The sequence below is a fragment of the Mauremys mutica genome, chromosome 10, assembly GCF_020497125.1.
Source record: "Mauremys mutica isolate MM-2020 ecotype Southern chromosome 10, ASM2049712v1, whole genome shotgun sequence".
In the NCBI taxonomy this organism is placed as follows: Eukaryota; Metazoa; Chordata; order Testudines; family Geoemydidae; genus Mauremys; species Mauremys mutica.
The window spans coordinates 17651332-17669894 of NC_059081.1; the positions used below are offsets into that span (position 1 = coordinate 17651332).

Here is an 18563-nt window from a genome sequence, read left to right on the forward strand (position 1 = left end):
GGGCCTTATCAGTGGTGAGTAGAGTGAAAGAATTACTTCTTGTGGCTTGTTTACAGCAATCCTGCTAATATAGGACTTTATTAGGATTACTTACCCAAAAACACAACTGTAAAAACTTTATAACATGACAATGTCATAACAATGCCAGGGAATTACAGATTTTTACAACCCCAGTGGATGATTATGCTCATCTAAACTTACATCCTACATAACACGGGCCATAGAATGTCACCAAATGATTCCTGTATCAACCCTATAACTTCTGGTTGAGCTACAGAATATATTTTAGAAAGATGTCCAGTCTTCCTTAAAGACTTCAGGTGACAGCAAAGGGGTTCCAATGGTTAATTAGCCTCACTTGACAAGAGATCTCGATCACTCTGTGGAACTGACTTGTCACTATTTACCACTCCACCAATTTTTGTGTCCTCTACAAATTTTACCAACAATGATTTTACATTTTCTTCCACATCAGTGTTAGAGATATTAGATAACATGGAAAATGACTCCATTTGTTGATGGTTCCCCATTTACAATAACCTTTCTGAGATGTAACACTTAACCAGCTTTTAATCTATTTAATATGTGCTACATTCATTTTTGTATCGAATTGAATGCTGGGTGGTACAAAGGCAAATACCTTACATAAGTCTAATATATATAAGTATATTATGGCAACATATTTAGCTTTTCCTGTCTCTGAAAAAAAACGTCATTCAGTTTGACCACAGTTGTGACAATCTGTCTCAAGAAAGAGGTTTTCATTTTGGGAAATAAGCTGGTATCATGCTCATAAATGAACACATCTGAGCCTGACAAAGTATTATGTCATCCACTGTCTTATATACAGAGTGATCAGAATGCCAAGTAGTTGTATATATGCCTCCAAAACTATTTAGGAAATGAGATATTAAAGATCATTCAAAACGTGTTTTCTTTGTTTCACTGTCTCCTGAATATCTCTGTCTCCTAGTTTTCCACTTTAAATATCCTCCTTTAAATCCTGTGATCTCAAGTGCAGTTTCCATGTGGGAGCTGCTAACACCTTCTCTTGGCCTAACACTAATAGCTTTTTTTAGCTTAGATCATGCTGTATGGGAAACATTTTTGTTTTATGGAACTAAAGGGAATTTTCTGTCTGATCTTTCATAGCATCTCAGTCTGAGTCACTAGGGGTACATCTACACAAAACAAAAACCCCACAGCAGCAAGTCTGAGAGCCCAGATCAACTGATTTGGGTTCATGGGGCTTGAGCTGCAGGGCCAAAAATAGCAATATAGGTGTTCCCGCTTGGGCGGGAGCCCAAGTGCACTGGTGGTGGTGGGAGTAAGGCTCTTGGTGCTGTGGGATTTCACAGGGAACTCTGGGATATAAACTCCCACATGCTTTTTACATTTAAAAAAGTCAAAACAGAACTATATAATAATTGCTTTGTGCCTCAGTTTCCCATTTGTAAAATGGGAACAATAGCACTTCCCTACCTCACCGGGATATTGTGGGGAGAGATGCAGTAAAGACTGTGAATTGCTCAAAAAATACAGGAAAGGGAGCCATAGACCAAAGGTAGGAGCTAGATAAATAGTAAGTAGCTTGGAAGGAGCAATACTAATAAACCATTCCCCAAAGAAACTGGCTGCTGATGAGGAAGCAGACAGCACTGGTGCAAGAGCTCCTGGGAAAATACCAAACTGGTGCTCTGTCTCTTTCCCCGCAGACCTCCTACCATTTCAGGTGAAGAGGGGCAATAATGGGAAAGTGTGGAGCCTGTGGAGTGGGGTCCTGAGCCAAACATTTCCACTGTCAAGAGAAGCGTTTGGTTTGAGTCATGGGCATGTGTGTGTGTTTCACTGATTGGATTGTAAATTCCTGGGTTTTTTTTTAAAGTATTTATTCAATTGCTTGGTTGCATTGTAATAATTTTCCCCTGCTATTGCTTCAGTTCACATAGGCTAGTGCTGCCTGAACTGCTAGTGCAGCTTTAAAGGTGCATAGTGATTCAAGCGCCTGGATGGAATTGCAGGCTTCTGGCAGTTCTTTACAGGTGTTCAACTGTATGATATTGGGTCTGTCAGCAGAGCAATGCACATAAATCCCCTTATCACAAAGCCTATAACCTAGAGTTGGCCAAAGTACTCTCACTGCCAATGGCTTCATTATATTTTTACTGTCTTGGGCTTAGTTGGCTAGAGTTTGGGGGAAAAAAACTATTTGTTTTATTTCCTGGATGTCAGCTATAACTGATCCTGAGAGATGCTGAGCACCCTCCATTTCTCTCAACATTTATAGGAGTAGAGGGTGCTCAGCATTTCCCAGGATCAAGCCCATTATCCTGAAGTCAATGAATATGAATTGTTGAGGAAGTGGGACATTCGTTGTATGAAAGGCATCATTTGGAGTGCCCCGTGGAGGATATAAATAGGAGTGATGGACTGAAATTAAGAAAAGGGGAATTTAGAAAACTAAGAAAGGAAAATGCTTCCCTTGCAGTGAGATCAAGACAGTAAAAGAGTCTAGACAGGAAAGGGTGGAAGCTCCATCTCTTGAATCATTTAAAGCTAGTACAGACACAACAGTGGAAAATATATTGTACGAAGCAATCCTAAACAGCCAGAGGATGGAGTAGATGACTTCTGGGTCTTTTCTCTCTTTTACATCTACAGTCCTTCAAAGGTCTATAACTGGGGATTGGTATGTTCTAAGTGAGGGACTATTCCCCTTCCTTTCCCTTTTTCCCCACATGAAGAAAATGCAAGAAATTGCAATGACCCTTCTTTATGAGTGCTTTCAGTCTTCTTGTTTCTTTGGATTACCAATCTTTTCCCAGGTAACCTAGTTATTTCAGTCCTCTTTTTTTCCTGTCTTGGACTTCGTGATTATTTGCTTTCTTGATGACTTTTTCAGCAGCTCTAATTTTTCTTGTACATTTATATGCAGCTCAGCAGGTCATGCTAAGCAAATCAAGAACTAATGAATCATATACTCAGAATAATTCTAAGACACACTTCCCAGCTGTCTTGCCTTACCCAGTGCTTGATCTCTTCAAGATCTATCACTTCAATTAAAGCCTATAAGGCTAGAGCCTAATTAACAGGCTATTTTATTTGACTGACAAACTGGAAAAATGATAAAATGACTAAACGGCAAAAATGTACCAGCTATGCATTTTTTCCCAGTGGGGTGCTGGACAGACTAAAACTGAGTGGCTGATATGGCTTAGAAGCTCATAGATTTAATCTTTTTGGAAAAACCCAGTTTCTGAGGATACCCGCCATATTTGCAAGGTTCCCTGGTAGAATTAGAAAATAACTTTGTAATTTTTTCATTATAATTTACAGACACCCAATGTACCCATCTACCCTTTCCCATGATGATAAAAACACAAAATAAACAAAGAAAAAAACCCTAGTGATATTTTATTAGAGTAGAATTTTGCAAGGTTGATTGCACACTTCAATTTATCAGGCCATCTCTATCACATCATCTTTAGAAAAAGTAGAATCCAACAGATGAGTTATACTTCATTAAGCAGCAGCTACATGTGAATGAGTGTGAGAATCAGCAAAGACGTGCAGTATCCATTTCTATTCACCTGTATACCTAACCATTGTTACAAAGGGTTTTTCTTGTCTTCAGAGAGAAAATGAACACTGTAGTAGAAAGTGTGAAATCTTCTGAATTAAACTCTATAGGCCAAATTCTAACATCAGTTATAACACTACAACCTCATTGAAATCAACAGGATTGTATAGGTTTAACGCAAGGCAGAGTTTGGCTCACTAAACAGAAGAAAAATGACAGCCTGCTATTGTTTTTGTTTTGTGCTCTGCTATGGAATGCTTTAAAATTTCAGTAGGCATTGCTTTTCATCTGTCTGTGTTTCTGGATTCTTTGATTACACAGTGGTTTCATGTTTCAATGTTTTAGTACATTTATTGAATTTCTTCTACACCATGGCTGGAAGCCGAAGACAGATAAATTCAAATTAGAAATCAAGCCAAAAAAAAATAATAGTGAGAGTGACGAACTTCTGGAACAAACTATTCAGGTAAGTGGTAGATTCTCCATCTCTTGATGTCTTCAGATAAAGACTGGAGGCCTTTCTAGACAGCTTTAACCAAGTTACTGGGCTCAATACAGGAGTAACTGGATGAAATTTAATGGCCTGGAATATGTAGGAAGTCGGACTAGACAATTTAATGGTTCCTTTTGGCCTCATAATCGATGAATCTATAAATATGTGCAGGGCTCTTTTCCCTCTGTATTTGCTTTTTAATCCTTTGTGTCTTTAATTTGTCTCTCACAAAAAAAAAAGTCAGCAAATTTGGACAGTTTGGACTGGATTTGCCAAGCACTGACCACTTGGTTTCGATCCAAAGCCTGTTGAAGTCAATGGGCTGATTTCAGTGAACTTTGGCTCAGCCCCCTGTGCAAGGCTCAAAAACGGTATATAGAGCACACAAAACTGTTCGTTAGCTGCTGCCAAGAAATGCCAGTGAGTGAAGAAGAATCTTCAAAGAGGTTAATACACCCACACACACATTCACCAATGTGTATTTAATTCAATCACTTGCAAGAGTAGGTGGAGCTACAAATGAAGGCATGCCAATAAAGGGTTGAATCTTTCTCACTTTACTCAGGCAAATAGCATCACTTACTTCAAAATATATGCATGAGTAAGGTGGTCAGAATTAGTGCAAAAATAGTCAAAGAAGTTCTGTGTAGGCAAATGCCACCCTGGTGGGACACACCTGTGGCTAAGCATGCTTAAACATGAATAATGCGCCGCATAACTTGAGCTCTCACATGAATTTCCAACATTCCTCAGAGGGCAGGGGCATCAACTAGCAGAAGGACGTACCTTACAAAACTCAGGAGTCACATTTCCCTATTGATACACGAACACACAGAAAAACAATTGCTACTGCTTTTCAGGATGGTAAAAGAACAAGAGCCGTTATGAGCGTACGAGGCAAGGGCTATTTACAATAGCAATAAATAACCTGCGGGGCTCAAACAACACATAAGTCTCCTTTTTTCCCCAACGTAGAGGAAAAATCATTTCATACATAAACTTTCAAGATTAAACACAACAGGAAATTAGAGATGTTACTCCCAGGAAAACCAGACACCCTAGGAGTTGTCTTTGTGATTTACAGCTGCAATTGCCCCTCCTGCATGGTCCATAACATCTGCCAGTTCTAGGAGCTACAGAGTGAAATCACAGAGATAACCAGATCACCCATCCAACAATAAAAATGTTCAAGCTATGGTAATGTTCTTTTGCTTAATATTGATACCATCATGTAACATTAGATGTCTTGCTTTAGAAGGCATGACCAATAATCCCATCCTATTAGTATGGTTTTATCTAAAGCATGGAAGTTACTTGAAGGCAAATTAAAAATAAGTTTAAAAAAGCAAAATATATTTGCCATTTTGCCTGTATACATCCCTAGCTTGAAGACATGTTGATTGTTGTTTTATATTGAGACTTATTTATTTTATTTTATTTTATTTTATAAGGCACACTACACTCATACTGAAAAAACCCAGCAGATGGGAATTTCTTAGAGATGTTAACTAAATACTGAAGGGAATCTTAGAGGATTCCATAAAACCAAGGCATGCTGGAACTGGGCAATAAATCCAAATTTATGCAGGAAGATTAATTTTCGTCACCTGTTTCTGAAGGTAACATCTCAAGACAAAACTTTTATAGGGCTTTTCAACTGAAAAGCTCAGTGTTTAGATCTAGAATCCTATGCTGTGTTGGGCTAAGGAGCTTCTGGGGCCCTCAAAAGCCCACCAAGGAGGATAAATAAATGGGATCCATAGAGGATAACTGAGATTTATCTAAGGCCCACTGAAGCTGGGTTTAAATTTTCATCACTTTTTATAGGCTGAGGCCTTTGCGAAAGGGAGGAGAAAGAGCCAAAATATACACACACACAAAATGCTCTGGCAAAAGAACCCAATAATTTTCTCCCATTTTCAAATCATCTTTCCCTCTCCAGAATATTGTGTGAGAAAAATGTTTTCTGTTGCTCTGTTGACATTAAGCCAAATTCAATCCTGATTTATTTTTATGAATAAGTACTGCAGCCCTTCGTGGTCTTTAGCTGCAAAAAGGGAGCATTGTCAGTGTAGACTTCACAGCTTCCTTTTTGCTCTGGTAGCCTGGCACAGAAACTGTAGTTTGTGCAGGGCCGCCCAGAGGGGGGGGGGCAAGTGGGAATTTGCCCCGGGCCCCGCAGGGGCCCCCCCGGGAGCTTCTTCCACTCCAGGTCATCGGCAATTCGGCGGCGGGGGGGTCCTTCTGCTCCAGGGCCGAAGGACCCCCTGCCACCGAATTACCGCCGAAGCAGGACCTGCCACCGAAGTGCCAGGTCTTCGGCGGTAATTCGGCAGTGGAGGGCTCCTGCCATGGGTCTTCGGGGCACTTCAGCAGTAGGACCCGGAGCGGAAGGACACCTTGCCACTGAATTACCGCCAAAGCGGGGGCCCCCCCGCCGGCAAAGACCCCAGGCCCCGTGAATCCTCTGGGCGGCCCTGAGTTGTGTATTTAAAGAACACTGGCCAATACTTGTTTAGATGCCTAAGTATGAAGTTAGCCTAACTTTAGGCACCCATTTTTGAAAGAAATGTGCACTATAATTAGTCCATAGAGTGAAATTCTTGCTGATGTGCTGTGTCAAACCATAATTACTTTGCTAATCTTTACTGAATCTTCTGCAATTGTCACATGCATTGACGATGGGAATTCCACATTGTCAGCCAGTGAAGAAGACACAGTGGGAATCATCACTGTGACTGGGTGCACTGCAGATTGGAGAAAGGAATTGTGTCCATATTGTTCATGCCAGAACCATTACATTTGCACACTTCAAATCCTTACAACTAGTTATTGCAAATATGCAGGTGCTAATTTGTTGTTAAAATTACATGTAGATGATGGAAAACACTTAATCGTCACATCAGCAGTAGGTGCTGCTAAAAACAGTTTGCATGTGTGTTTGCATGGGATACAGTAGTTAGATTACATAGTTATCCACCTATCATTTGGCTAACCCCGGGCCCAATCCCATCAGGGGTTATGCAACCTCAACTCCTAATGATGTTAATGAGAGTTGAGGGTGCTCAGCACCTGAAAGATCAGACCCCAGTTTTGTTATGGTGAAAAACAAGTAAAACACAAGCATCAAATACTAGAAACTCATCCTAGTGTGAATAATGAGTTGAGATGGGAAACAAAAGATTTGCAAATTCAATGCTGGTTGCAATTACAGATCATCTCACGTGATCCTTCAAAGAGAAACATAGAGAGCCCTTAGCATCTTAAATGAAATGATGATGTGGAACCATTTTCATGGCGGGAGGATGGTTTGAGTTAAGGCTGCAAGTTTGTGACCATAAACTGAATGAAAATAAAATGAAAATTTATTGGCATCTTAGAATTTTTGTCCTTGTCACTGCTATAACATCATGGCTTCATCGCAAAGGCTCTGCAGTCTTCTGTCAGAGTGAAAAACAGGTACATTTACTTACATGTATTCCCTGTGTGCCGAATGTACAGCGGCTGCATTGTTGTAACGCCACAGAACTATCACCGATGACAAAACATCCAGGATAGCATCAAACTGAAAAGAATACAGAGTCAATTGCTTTTGTGGGTTATTAAGATGTACTGTAGTTAAAGCAATGCATCTGTAATCATGCTGCGGGGCACAAAGCAGCTCCAACTAAATCATTTTAATGAAAGCAGGATTTACATTCATTTAAATGACCTTTACTTCTTTTACTGGGTATCATTACACAACAGTGTATATCAGACTTCAGCCAGTCAATCATGGAAAGAGCTTTGTCTATAATCCACCAGCATGCAGAGTTACTTGGCTAAAAAAATAATTCTTGCAATAATGTGGTCACCACAATATTTACAATACTAATATATTTCTTGTACGATGTCGAAAAGAAAAAGGGCACCTGTCCTACACCTGTTCAGTGACTTGTCCTACAAATTGACAATTTTTGTTTAACAGAACTTTGCAAAGGAATTTCATCTAATTTCACTTTACGCCACATCTTTGGGAAAATCTTCACATTCACAACACTTAAAAACATGAATTTTTTTACAGGTTTTTGATACAGTGCCATCTCAGCTCAATACTGGCCCGTTACACATTTCCTCACTTTCTGATGTAGAAACTCCTGGACATTGACAATGTATATACTGCATTTTAGTGGTGAGTTAATTGATCTTTCTACTCTATGCCCAGAATAATTCTCACACCCAACTCAAATTTTTCACAGAAATAGTCCCACTTTCAAGTTCACAACAAAATACAAAATGTTTGACTTTCAAGTTGTTTTTCATTTAATTAGGAATGTTTTCTCTACAGTTAATCTCTGCTGAGAATATATTAGTGTTCAACTGCAAATTGAAAAATAGTAGCAATTTTTAGAGACCAAAGATGACATCCTAGCGCCAGTGAAGTCAACAGGAGTTTTGACATTGACTTTGGGCACGTCTATACTACCCGCCGGATCAGCGGGTAGTGTTCGGGTAGTGTTCAATGTATCGGGGATCGATTTAGCGCATCTCATCTAGACGCGATAAATCAGTCCGCTAATCGACACCCGTACTCCACCTCGGCAGGAGGAGTAAGCACAGTCGATGGGGGCGTTGTGGCAGTCAACTCGCCACCATGAGGACAGCCAGGTAAGTTGAACTAAGATACTTCGACTTCAGCCCCCTCCTCCCCCCAAGTGTAGACCAGCCCTTTGATTGGGACAGGATTTCACAAATGAAGTTGGGACCTCAGATCTACGCCTGCATGGGTGATGAATATGCTGCAGGGCCTTGCAATGGAAAATTGGTTCTGGTTTGTAATACCTCTTCCTCTTAGCTTTTTCTATACCGTCCATCAGCATAAGATTTTAGCATTGATATGAATGCCTTTGTCTGCTAGGAATTGAAAGCAGACCACCCTAACACTTTTACATATTACTTCTATGATCAGGTTTAAACAATGATCTTTCTGGTTAGTCACTGATTTTCTTTTACTACACCTGGATGCACTCCTTAGCTAAGAAAAATTGTGGTGAGAGTTCAGAAACAGCATGCAACATAACATCTCACTGTGAAACATATTTAAATTGTAAGATTACTTACAGCAAATCCAAATGATGATGCACTATACCTCATTATGGAGACAGCTAAAAGAAAGAAAATATTATTTAGCATCATTTAAAACGTCTCTTGGATATTTTCTTTCATCTAAGAGAAGAGTTTCACTTTTTGTAAAGAAGAAAAAAAAACAAGTTAGAAAACAAGTTAGAGTATTAATTAGCTGCAAAACCAGCTTGCAGGAATGGGCTGTGCTTCTTTCAATTTGCATACAAAGACATAGGGGAAGGCACACATGCTATAGGAATTGGTGTGGTGAGCCAGTAAGTGGCCCTCTTTCTTCCAAGATGGTACTGGGCCAATGCCCAAGCATGACACTCAGGGGCGCTATGCTGCTGGAAGTGCTGCCTTTCAGATGAGGTTCTAACCAAAGCTGTGCAGGAACCAGAAATTCTGTCCCATGGAAACTTTTGCATTTGAATTCTTTTTTAGTTCCAAATCAGAATGAAAAGCCCAAAATGCAGAAATTTTGGCAAAATATCCATTTTGCAAGGACCAAAATAGAATTTTTCCAAAATTTCTGGGCTGGCTGGTAAGCTAGCTTCCCAGCTGGCTCCCTGGCTGCTGGACGAGCTTGTTGGCAGAAAAACCATGGAGCCAGGCAATCTAACAGGCCACCCAGGGAGCCAGAGAGCTGGCCTGGGCAGTCTGAGGAGTCCAGGAGTCCCCAGCCACCCAGCTCCTGGGTAGCTAGGGATCTCAGAAAGCTGGACAACCCATCCACCAGCTATCTGGTTGGTGGAGAGACTAGTAGAAAACCAGGCAGGTAAGTTTCCATCAAAAGTTGACCAGTCCCTGTGAAAAGTGTCAATTCCATTGAATCAGCATTTTCCTGTGGAAAACTTTTTTCAGAAAACTTTAGACCAGATCTAGTTCTGATCACCAACAGTCTTTAAAGATCACATGATGCTTGTTTCAAGCATAGGTGTGTCTGTTAACCCTTGTATCCTGTCCACATTGTAATTTAGGTATTTATATTCTGCATGTCTCCATTCAGTCTGCAGTGGCCTTTCCTCACTTTCTGATGTAGAAACTGTTGGACACTGACAGTAAGGTTGCCAACTTTCTAATTGCAGAAAACTGAACACCCTTGCCCCACCCCCCTTCCCCACCCCTTCTCCAAGGCCCCGACCCTGCTCACTCCATCCCCCCCCTCTCTGTCACTCACTCTCCCACACCCTCGCTCACTTGCTCATTTTCACCAGGCTGTGGCAGGGGGTTGGGGTACGGGGGGTGGGGGTTGAGGGCTCCAGCTGGGGGTGCAGGCTCTGTGGTGGGGCTGGGGATGATGAGTTTGGGGTGCAGGAGGGGGCTCTGGACTGTGACCAAAGGGTTCAGTGTGTAAGAGGGGGCTTAGAGCTAGGGCAAGGGTGTGGAGTGTGTGAGAAGGTTCTGAGCTGGGGCAGAGGGTTGGGGCACAGGAGGGGGTTTGGGGTGAGGGCTTCGGGCGGCGCTGACCTCAGGCAGCTCCCGGGAAGCGGTGACATGTCCCTCCAGCTCCTAGGCGGAGGGGTGGCCAGTGGACTTTGTGTGCTACCCCACACGCAGGCATGACCCCTGCAGCTCCCATTGACCATGGTTCCCTTCCACTTCCCAGGAGCCATGCTGAGCCAGGCGTGGAGCCTGCCTTCCCCCCCGGCACTGCGGCCAACCAGACTTTTAGCAGCCCAGAGGTCCCTTTTTGACCGAGCATTTCGAAAACCAGATGCCTGACAACCCTAACTGACAAAAAAGTATCTGCTGCATTTCAGTGTTAAGTGATCCTTCTACTCTGTAGTTTATAAAATGTTTCTGGATGAAATGGAGTACATAAATATGAAGTACTGCATCATTGTTGTTTATTAGTTATACTATAAATAAATTCTATATTGTACTTCCTGCGGACCAGTATGCTTATTTCTATGGGCCTGATTCTGCCATGCTTACTCCCACTGATTAGCACCATTGATTCCTATTTGCAGAGTAGGTCAATACAAATTAACAGGAGAAAGGGCAGCAGTACGGGTCCTATGTTAAAAGAAAGTTCCTTTATTCTTTTTAGTTAACATTAACAATAAACCTAAACAGAGGGACAAATTTACTATTATCCCCAGACCCATTTACTATTATCCCCAGGAATTTACACTCATAATTACCATTAACTCTAATGAGTCTTCTTATCTTGCTGCATGAATATCCAGTGTAAGTGATGATACTTGTATAAGTGTGGGATTAATGGACTGAGCACAGGCGTTGGAGCCAGAAGCTCCTGTGTTCAAACGCCAGCATGGACTGTGACTTCAACCTCAGCCTGGAGCAGATCACTTGACTTCTCTGCCTCAGCTTTCATATCTGTAACATGGTGTTTTTATTTAGGATTTTATTGCAAGTCTCACCATATCTGGCATTTGTCTGGCATGTTGTTTGTAAGCTTGGAGGTAGCAATACTGTAATACTTATTGATCTCTCAGAGGGGTCTCAAGGAAAGTTAGTTTGTGAAATATTTTAAGTTATAACTATTAACAGTGTTAGGAGTATTAATATAATTTAAATGATAATACATGGAAATACTATGCATCATAGTTTTAGCAAAGTAGAGGCATTAGATGGTTGGTTTTAGCTGCATTTGTAAATTACCAAGGCAACAGTCACAAAAATGGACATCAACATAGAAAAGAAACTTTATTGATTTGGAATGTTAACATTTTGCGCCAAACCAGCCAAACATGATGTATGTTTTCTGAGCACCATGAGTTTTAGCAAGGTTATGAAGCACTCTACTGATACTTTACACTGAACCTCACCCTACTTGAAATGTGCCTTGGCTTGAAAGTTCAGTGAACTTGTTGTGAGCTATGCTTGTGAATGGTCCACAATCGTAGTTTGTAGTCATTTTCACAGCTTAGAAAAAGGCAAACCTCTCCCCAAGATGACTGGCTTGCCTCATTCCTAGACCAGGCCCTGGGTACAACATTATGGTGTATCTAAGGTAAGAAGGGAATTGTCTTGAGGCTTGCTGGAGGTAGGAGAAGAATAAATAGAGGGTTTAGTCTGCTACAGAGGGTGGGAAATTGATTGAGGAAGAAGTGGACAGCTGTGGGAGGGTTCCCACTATAGCTCTTTGTACTAATTTCAGTTTTCTCCAGTTGCACCAAGCTCTAGGCACATAACAAAGATATAGTATGGAATAAAATAAAATACCGAGCACTTAAGAAAAATTCTTAATAATTTGGATCTTATAAAAATGTTAAAAGTAGACCTCCTGACAACCTTCCTTGATCCAAAATGGACTCTATTTCGTTTATCCTCTAATGTCCTGCCGACCCATACAGGAAACAGGTAAGTCTTGTAGCGTGTTTTGAAGGAGATCAAATCCAGGCTCTCATGGCTCAAGAAGAGAATGATTTCCAGAGGCAAGAGGTCCTCACCAAGGATGCCCCTCTGTCTGCATCTTCAGGTTACAGCAGGGAGCTGTCAATTCAAACACATCAAATGATCCTAACTGCAGTGTGGTATTGTACACAGAGAGGTGTGGCTGGAAGTGGCAAGAGGTGGCAAGTGGCTGGAACCTGAAGAGAGAGAGCGAGTGTGTGTAGGTGTGCACCTGCCCACCTGTGCATGCATGCTTACAGACACAACTCCATCAAACTTCAGCAACACGTCACTTTAGAAACATGAAACCATAAGCAAATGAAAACAAACATTAGCTCAGGGATGACAGTGTTAAAAGCTCCCCTTGCTTTTCTGCTGGAGACAGATTGATATACTTCCAGATCTTGGCAGACCCTGAGGTGCTAAAATGCAGCTGCAGGGTGGAATGCCAGAATAATAAAAGTAGCAATCAACATTTTAAACAGCTGAAAAATATTTTTTTATTTTCTTTAATTACTTATTGGTTTTCTAATAGCAATAAAGGCCCATTTGTCATTCTTTCCAAGCCAAACAATCAATTAGAGCTAAAGCACCCTCAGCTTTGCCTCAGGCCTACTAATACCGCTAGCTGATAAGTAATGTGACCAATAAAACTCAGCTAATAAATCATCGTTGCTTAGTTAAAAGGCATGTGAGAGAGTTTAGTGGCTATGGCAGGAATGAGAACTTTTCCATTTCCATGCTGTAGCTCCAGCAAAGGTAGCCATAGGACTCCCATTCCATAAAATGGCACAGATCAGAGGATGGGTCCTGATCCGTGCAATGAGGAGGAAAATCATAAATAAACATCTAGTGCAGTGCCTGTCAGCTGTGTATTGCAATGGACTGCTGGCTGGGTCATCTCTGCCCCCTTGCACCAGAGCACAACTGCAGCTTTCATGCCACAGGAGCATGCTTACAGAATTGTAGGCGTGGATGTAAAGTCATCCAGCTTCCCTTACATCCCAACTCCCCTCTCTAACCACATGCCCAACTAGTCTAGGACAGCCCATTAATGGGGAACCACAACGCTACTGATTTTCACCAGGAGATGAGCACTAAGAAAATAACAGGGCAGATATGTTAAAAACCCTGCAGAATCATTCAGAGTGGCCACTATCTCAAGATGGGGGGAGCTTCCATTTAGCATCTGTATGAGATAGTCCTTCACCAGCACCACATCTTAATGCGTTTGTCTGACGCTTGTTTACTGAATGTGCAAGCAGCAAGAAAGTAAAAATAGAGACAGTGCAGTAAGCCACAAATCTGTCATTGTCGCCACCAAAGAACCTGTACAGCACAATCTATTCATAGTTTGCCAAGCTATGGACTAGATTTTGCCCTTCCACCGCCCTCCCCCTCTACAGGGGTGCTGAGCAAAGAAGTCTGGAGTTTCCTACAAATTCTACCATGAGCAGAGCAAGGTTCTTTCCCCTTCCAATCCCATTTACCCTGGAAAAAAACAGTTCAGCTCCCCAGCCCCACAGATCACACAGGATCCACTGGAGACACAAGGTGATTCTCATAGAGGCCTTGTGCATCCATATTGATTCTGGTTCCCTTTAAGCCCACCTTTTCCCTGGCAACACGGCTCCTATTGAACTGCATAACCAGAGAATCCAGCACCATCAGCTGCTCCCTCCCCTCTTCTGTCAGAGCTTAGGGCTGTTATCAGCCAGCTTAGGGCTGTTATTTTTAGCACAAATATCCCAGGAGGCTAGGAGTGGGACAATCAAAGTATCATGCACCCAGCCCTCTTGGACAGACTTCCATGAGATCTGGGGACATAGGAGGATGGTGTCAGAGAGGTGGCTGATTTCCTCCTGCCACGCAAGATGGGGGAGATCTGCCTACAGCAATTTCCTCTTCATATGTGGATTCTGGCAGGACAATCCTTTCTTTAGAATTAGCCTTCATGGGAGAAGCATGTAGGTGTCAGGTAAGAGCGGTCCAAAATATAGGTTCTTGCAAAAAGGTTTCTCTACACCTAATGTTCATAGAAATGGGAAGTGTGGCTCTAGCAAGACTGTTGCAGGTAACCCCTGTCCATGGAAGGTGGGGCTCTACTTCAGTAAACTCTGTGGGCTTCTTCACCCTACTCAAGTCTGCCCTGTAGTTTGTCTTGGACCTTGAAGAGCATGGTCACACTTGTCTATATAGATTATAAATTCTTCAGAGCAAGCACCACCTCTTACTATGTATTTGTACACTGCCTAGCACGATGGAGCCCTGAACATGGTTGGAACTCCTATGTGCTACTGTAATGCAAACAACAAGATCAAGCATCCAAAAAACAAACCAACTTAAAAAAAGTTGGTTTGTAAATTCATTTAGAAAAGAGTTCTTGTTCTTGACATATTTGTGGGAATCCATCTAGTATTTAATAGTAATTTCAAATCTCTTTTCCAGGGCAAACAAGAAAAGAGCCCAGTATATTCTCAAGAGCTTTGCAGACTCAAGTTGCTGATGAGGAATAAGTGAGTTTTAGTGGGTGCTGTTAAGTTTCCCAGGACCATCTTTAATTCCTGGTCTTTTGCATTAATAGAAATCTGAAAAAAGTATTAAAAATATAAATTGTATGGGTCAAATCGTCAGCTGATATAAATTGTCATAGCTCCACTAAAGTCAAAGGAACGATAACAATTGACAGTATAACATCAACTGAAAATCTGCCACCTCTTCTTTAGTCAAGCAGTGAACTTTCAGGAATTGGTGCAAAGCTTTTCCATGAGTCTAATCCAAATAATTCTTTTCAATCTCTTCACGTATTAACAAAAAGGCTAATTATCTTTCACTCTGGGATTTTTACTCCTAAATCCTTCATCTGTGTTCCTCTTGCACATTTTTATGACCCTATTTTTCTTGTTTCTTATAGGTGAACATAAATCCTCACCAAATCCAATTTGAGCAGTATTTTCGCAAGTTTTCAATTTGTTAAATTTGCAGCTGCTGCAGTGAATGACGGTGAAGCGATAGCCCTAGGGATGGAAGTCTAGTTGTTCACAGAATGGTTATCACACAGGTAGCAATGGTGCATTGACTCTCACCACTATACCTTGGTGCCCTGGAGTGGCCCTTAAAGATGGGCAGGATAGTTCAATCTGCATATGCCTAGTCAGGTTTTGGTCTCTCTCTCCTGAGTCCGCTACAAAGAGTGCCAATTGGGATGGAGATTTTTGTGATGTAGACGACTGAAGTCACCGACCAAAACTCTTGCTATTCTTACTTGCTATTATAGAGCACCCATTCAGTGGTGGGCACTTTAATCTACTTCCTCTTAATGAAGATAGGTTTAGAATCTTTATGCTAAAAGGTGCAATGTTAAGTATATCTTCTGAATTTTGTTTTTGCATTAACTCTACTTTCATTTTCATGACCGCAGTGGAGACCAACAGCACTGATTAAGGGCAGGCGTAGCTCTGACAGGTGCAATCTTCCATCACCTAGCTCTGCCGCTAGATCTTAATCTTTGCTAATCTAATCCTGCTCTTCTTTCAGACAGTGTGTGCAAGGCATCAGATAACATACTGGCTTTGTGATGTGGACTGTTTGACTGAAACCAATAAACTAATTTAATTTGCGATCTAAATATGTACCAATATTCAGAGGCAAAAGGCTAATGATTTAGCCCATTGTTCCATCTAATAACTGGCATGCTAATGTATCTAACCATGACAACTTCTTCTTCTTTAAATAACAGGGGAGATGTTATTGAAATTGTTACCAATCTTGCAGAAAGCGGCTAATATAAGTGTTTGCACATCGCTAGGTAGTTGTCTCTCACAAGAGACGAACAACAAAGGTCATTGAAATGTTACTATTTATCATGGTAACTGAAAAGTATTTCCTCATCTCAACCATAGACTTTATTTTGAAAAAAACTGAAGTCTATCTTCTAAGTATACAGTCAATCCCATTATTAGACCCCTACAATGACCCTAACCTAATTAAATACAGATGCCGTAATAATTAGAACTGATCAGATAGTAAAAAAAAAATCAACACTGATTTGTGAATAAATATGGAATTAGGTGCTTAATTTCTGGCACTCAAGTTGAAAAATTTTGGCCTAGGTCTTCTGATTTCCATTCCTATTCCTTAACCACAAGATCATCCTTCCTCTTTCTAAAGTGAATGTAGAGTTCTTTGTTAAAATTTAAGAGCTGTGAGTTAAAATAATATGATTTACTCAACAAATGTTGCTTATTTTATTTGAGAGCTACCTGCTTATGATGCACTTTTCTGTACCTGCTTATTTAAAATGTTCGAGTCAGAGATTCCTTGACTCTCATTGTCTTTCAAGCTGCTATATTTCCATGAGAGGATTTTGCAAACTTGCACAATACATTACTATATTTTGGTTTTGTGCTTAACAGTCTGAACAACGTATTTTCAATTTTCAGGTATTTCGAAGGCTCTAAGCTAGATTCATCCCTGGTGTAATTCACTAAGTACAATACAGCTGTACTATAAATGAATTTAGCCTCTCGTCTCAGCCTGCCCTTAGCTGGCAGACATATGCTGTTAAACATTTTAAAAATGACCGTTGATTTAATGGACATTCAAACTGTCAAGAGGTGGAGAAAACACAGGAATGGGATAAACCTTCAGCCCAGTCAAGCAAGAGACAAGCAAACATCACGTACAGTACAAAGCAGCGAAGCATGCAGAACCAGTCATAAAAGCATCTAAAAATGCTGAGATCCTCATGCCAACTGTAACTAAAAGATGTCCATCCTTGCTTCTAGCACGGCTCCTTTCAGAACCCTGTTGAGTTGGGAACAGCTCTTGCAAATACTAAAAATGGCGAATTAGTGAGTGGCTAAATATAATGGGACAAAGCCATCGTACAGACCTTTAACTCTTCTGGCAACCAACCCCTAGTCATTATTACAGGCAGGAATAATAAATCAATAGTAAGCTTTTTATTTTAAGATTTATATTAACAACCAATTGCTGAATTTTGTGCCTCTAAGATTTATTCTTTCTTCTTTTCCTTTCCCTTCCATTCTACTTTTTCCTCTCCTTTCTATCTTGGTGTGGTTCTTTCATTCTTGTTTTCCCTTTCTCTTTCACTCCTTCAACTCTCATTGTGTCTTGGGTCTACTTCCTACCTCCTTCATACATGATCAGCCATTCCTTCCTCCCCCACCAATCTCTTTGCCTATACTTAAGAACATAAGAAGGGCCATACTCGGTCAGACCGAAGGTCCATTTAGCCCAGTATCCTGTCTTCAGACAGTGGCCAATGCCAGGTGCCCCAGAGAGCATGAACAGAACAGGTAATCATCAAGTAATCCATCCCCTATCGCCCATTCCCAGCTTCTGGCAAGGGACATCATCACTGCCCATCCTCGCTAATAGCCATTGATGGACTTGTCCTCCATGAACTTATCTAATTCTTTTTTGAACCCTGTTACAGTCTTGGCCTTCACAACATCCTCTGGCAAGGAGTTCCATGGGTTGACTGTGCACTGTGTGAAAAAACACTTCCTTTTGTTTGTTTTAAACCTCCTGCCTATTAATTTCATTTGGTGACCTCTAGTTCTTGTGTTACTTTTCTCCTCATCCTCTCTTTTACCTGGATCTCTCTCTCCTCTTTCTTTCTCACCCCAAAAGAGGATGGCGTATGTGCAAAATAAAGGCCTGGTCTACATTGCTACTTAAGTAGATGTAAGTGATGTCACTCCGGGGTGTGAAAAAATCATCGACCGAATGCAGTGTCTACAGAAGCTCTCCCACTGACTTAGCTTCCGCCCCTTGGGGAGGTGGAGTACTAAAATCGACAGGAGAGCGCTCTGCCATCGACTCATGTCTTATGGTGATCACAGCGATGCCAATTTAGCGTGCTAGTGTAGATGAGCCCAAAGATTGTATCTGGTGGTGGGAGTTGTCTTGGGAAAGGAGGCTTACTGAGAGCTGGTCAGGAATTTTTTGATGAACTGTGTTTTTCACCGAAAAATGCTGATTTGTTGAAACCAAAAC

At 41.3% G+C, this 18563-nt stretch overlaps 1 protein-coding gene across 1 annotated transcript in view; it reads right to left on the reverse strand.

Annotated features, from left to right (window-relative positions):
- Positions 1-18563, reverse strand: part of TMEM163 (transmembrane protein 163) — a 160837-nt gene that overhangs the window by 62839 nt on the left and 79435 nt on the right. The window contains exons 3-4 of the mRNA XM_045032333.1: positions 9174-9217; positions 7547-7638 (exon numbers count right to left, since the gene is read on the reverse strand). Of these exons, the coding sequence (XP_044888268.1) occupies positions 7547-7638; positions 9174-9217 (136 nt within the window). The remainder of the gene's footprint in view (positions 1-7546; positions 7639-9173; positions 9218-18563) is intronic.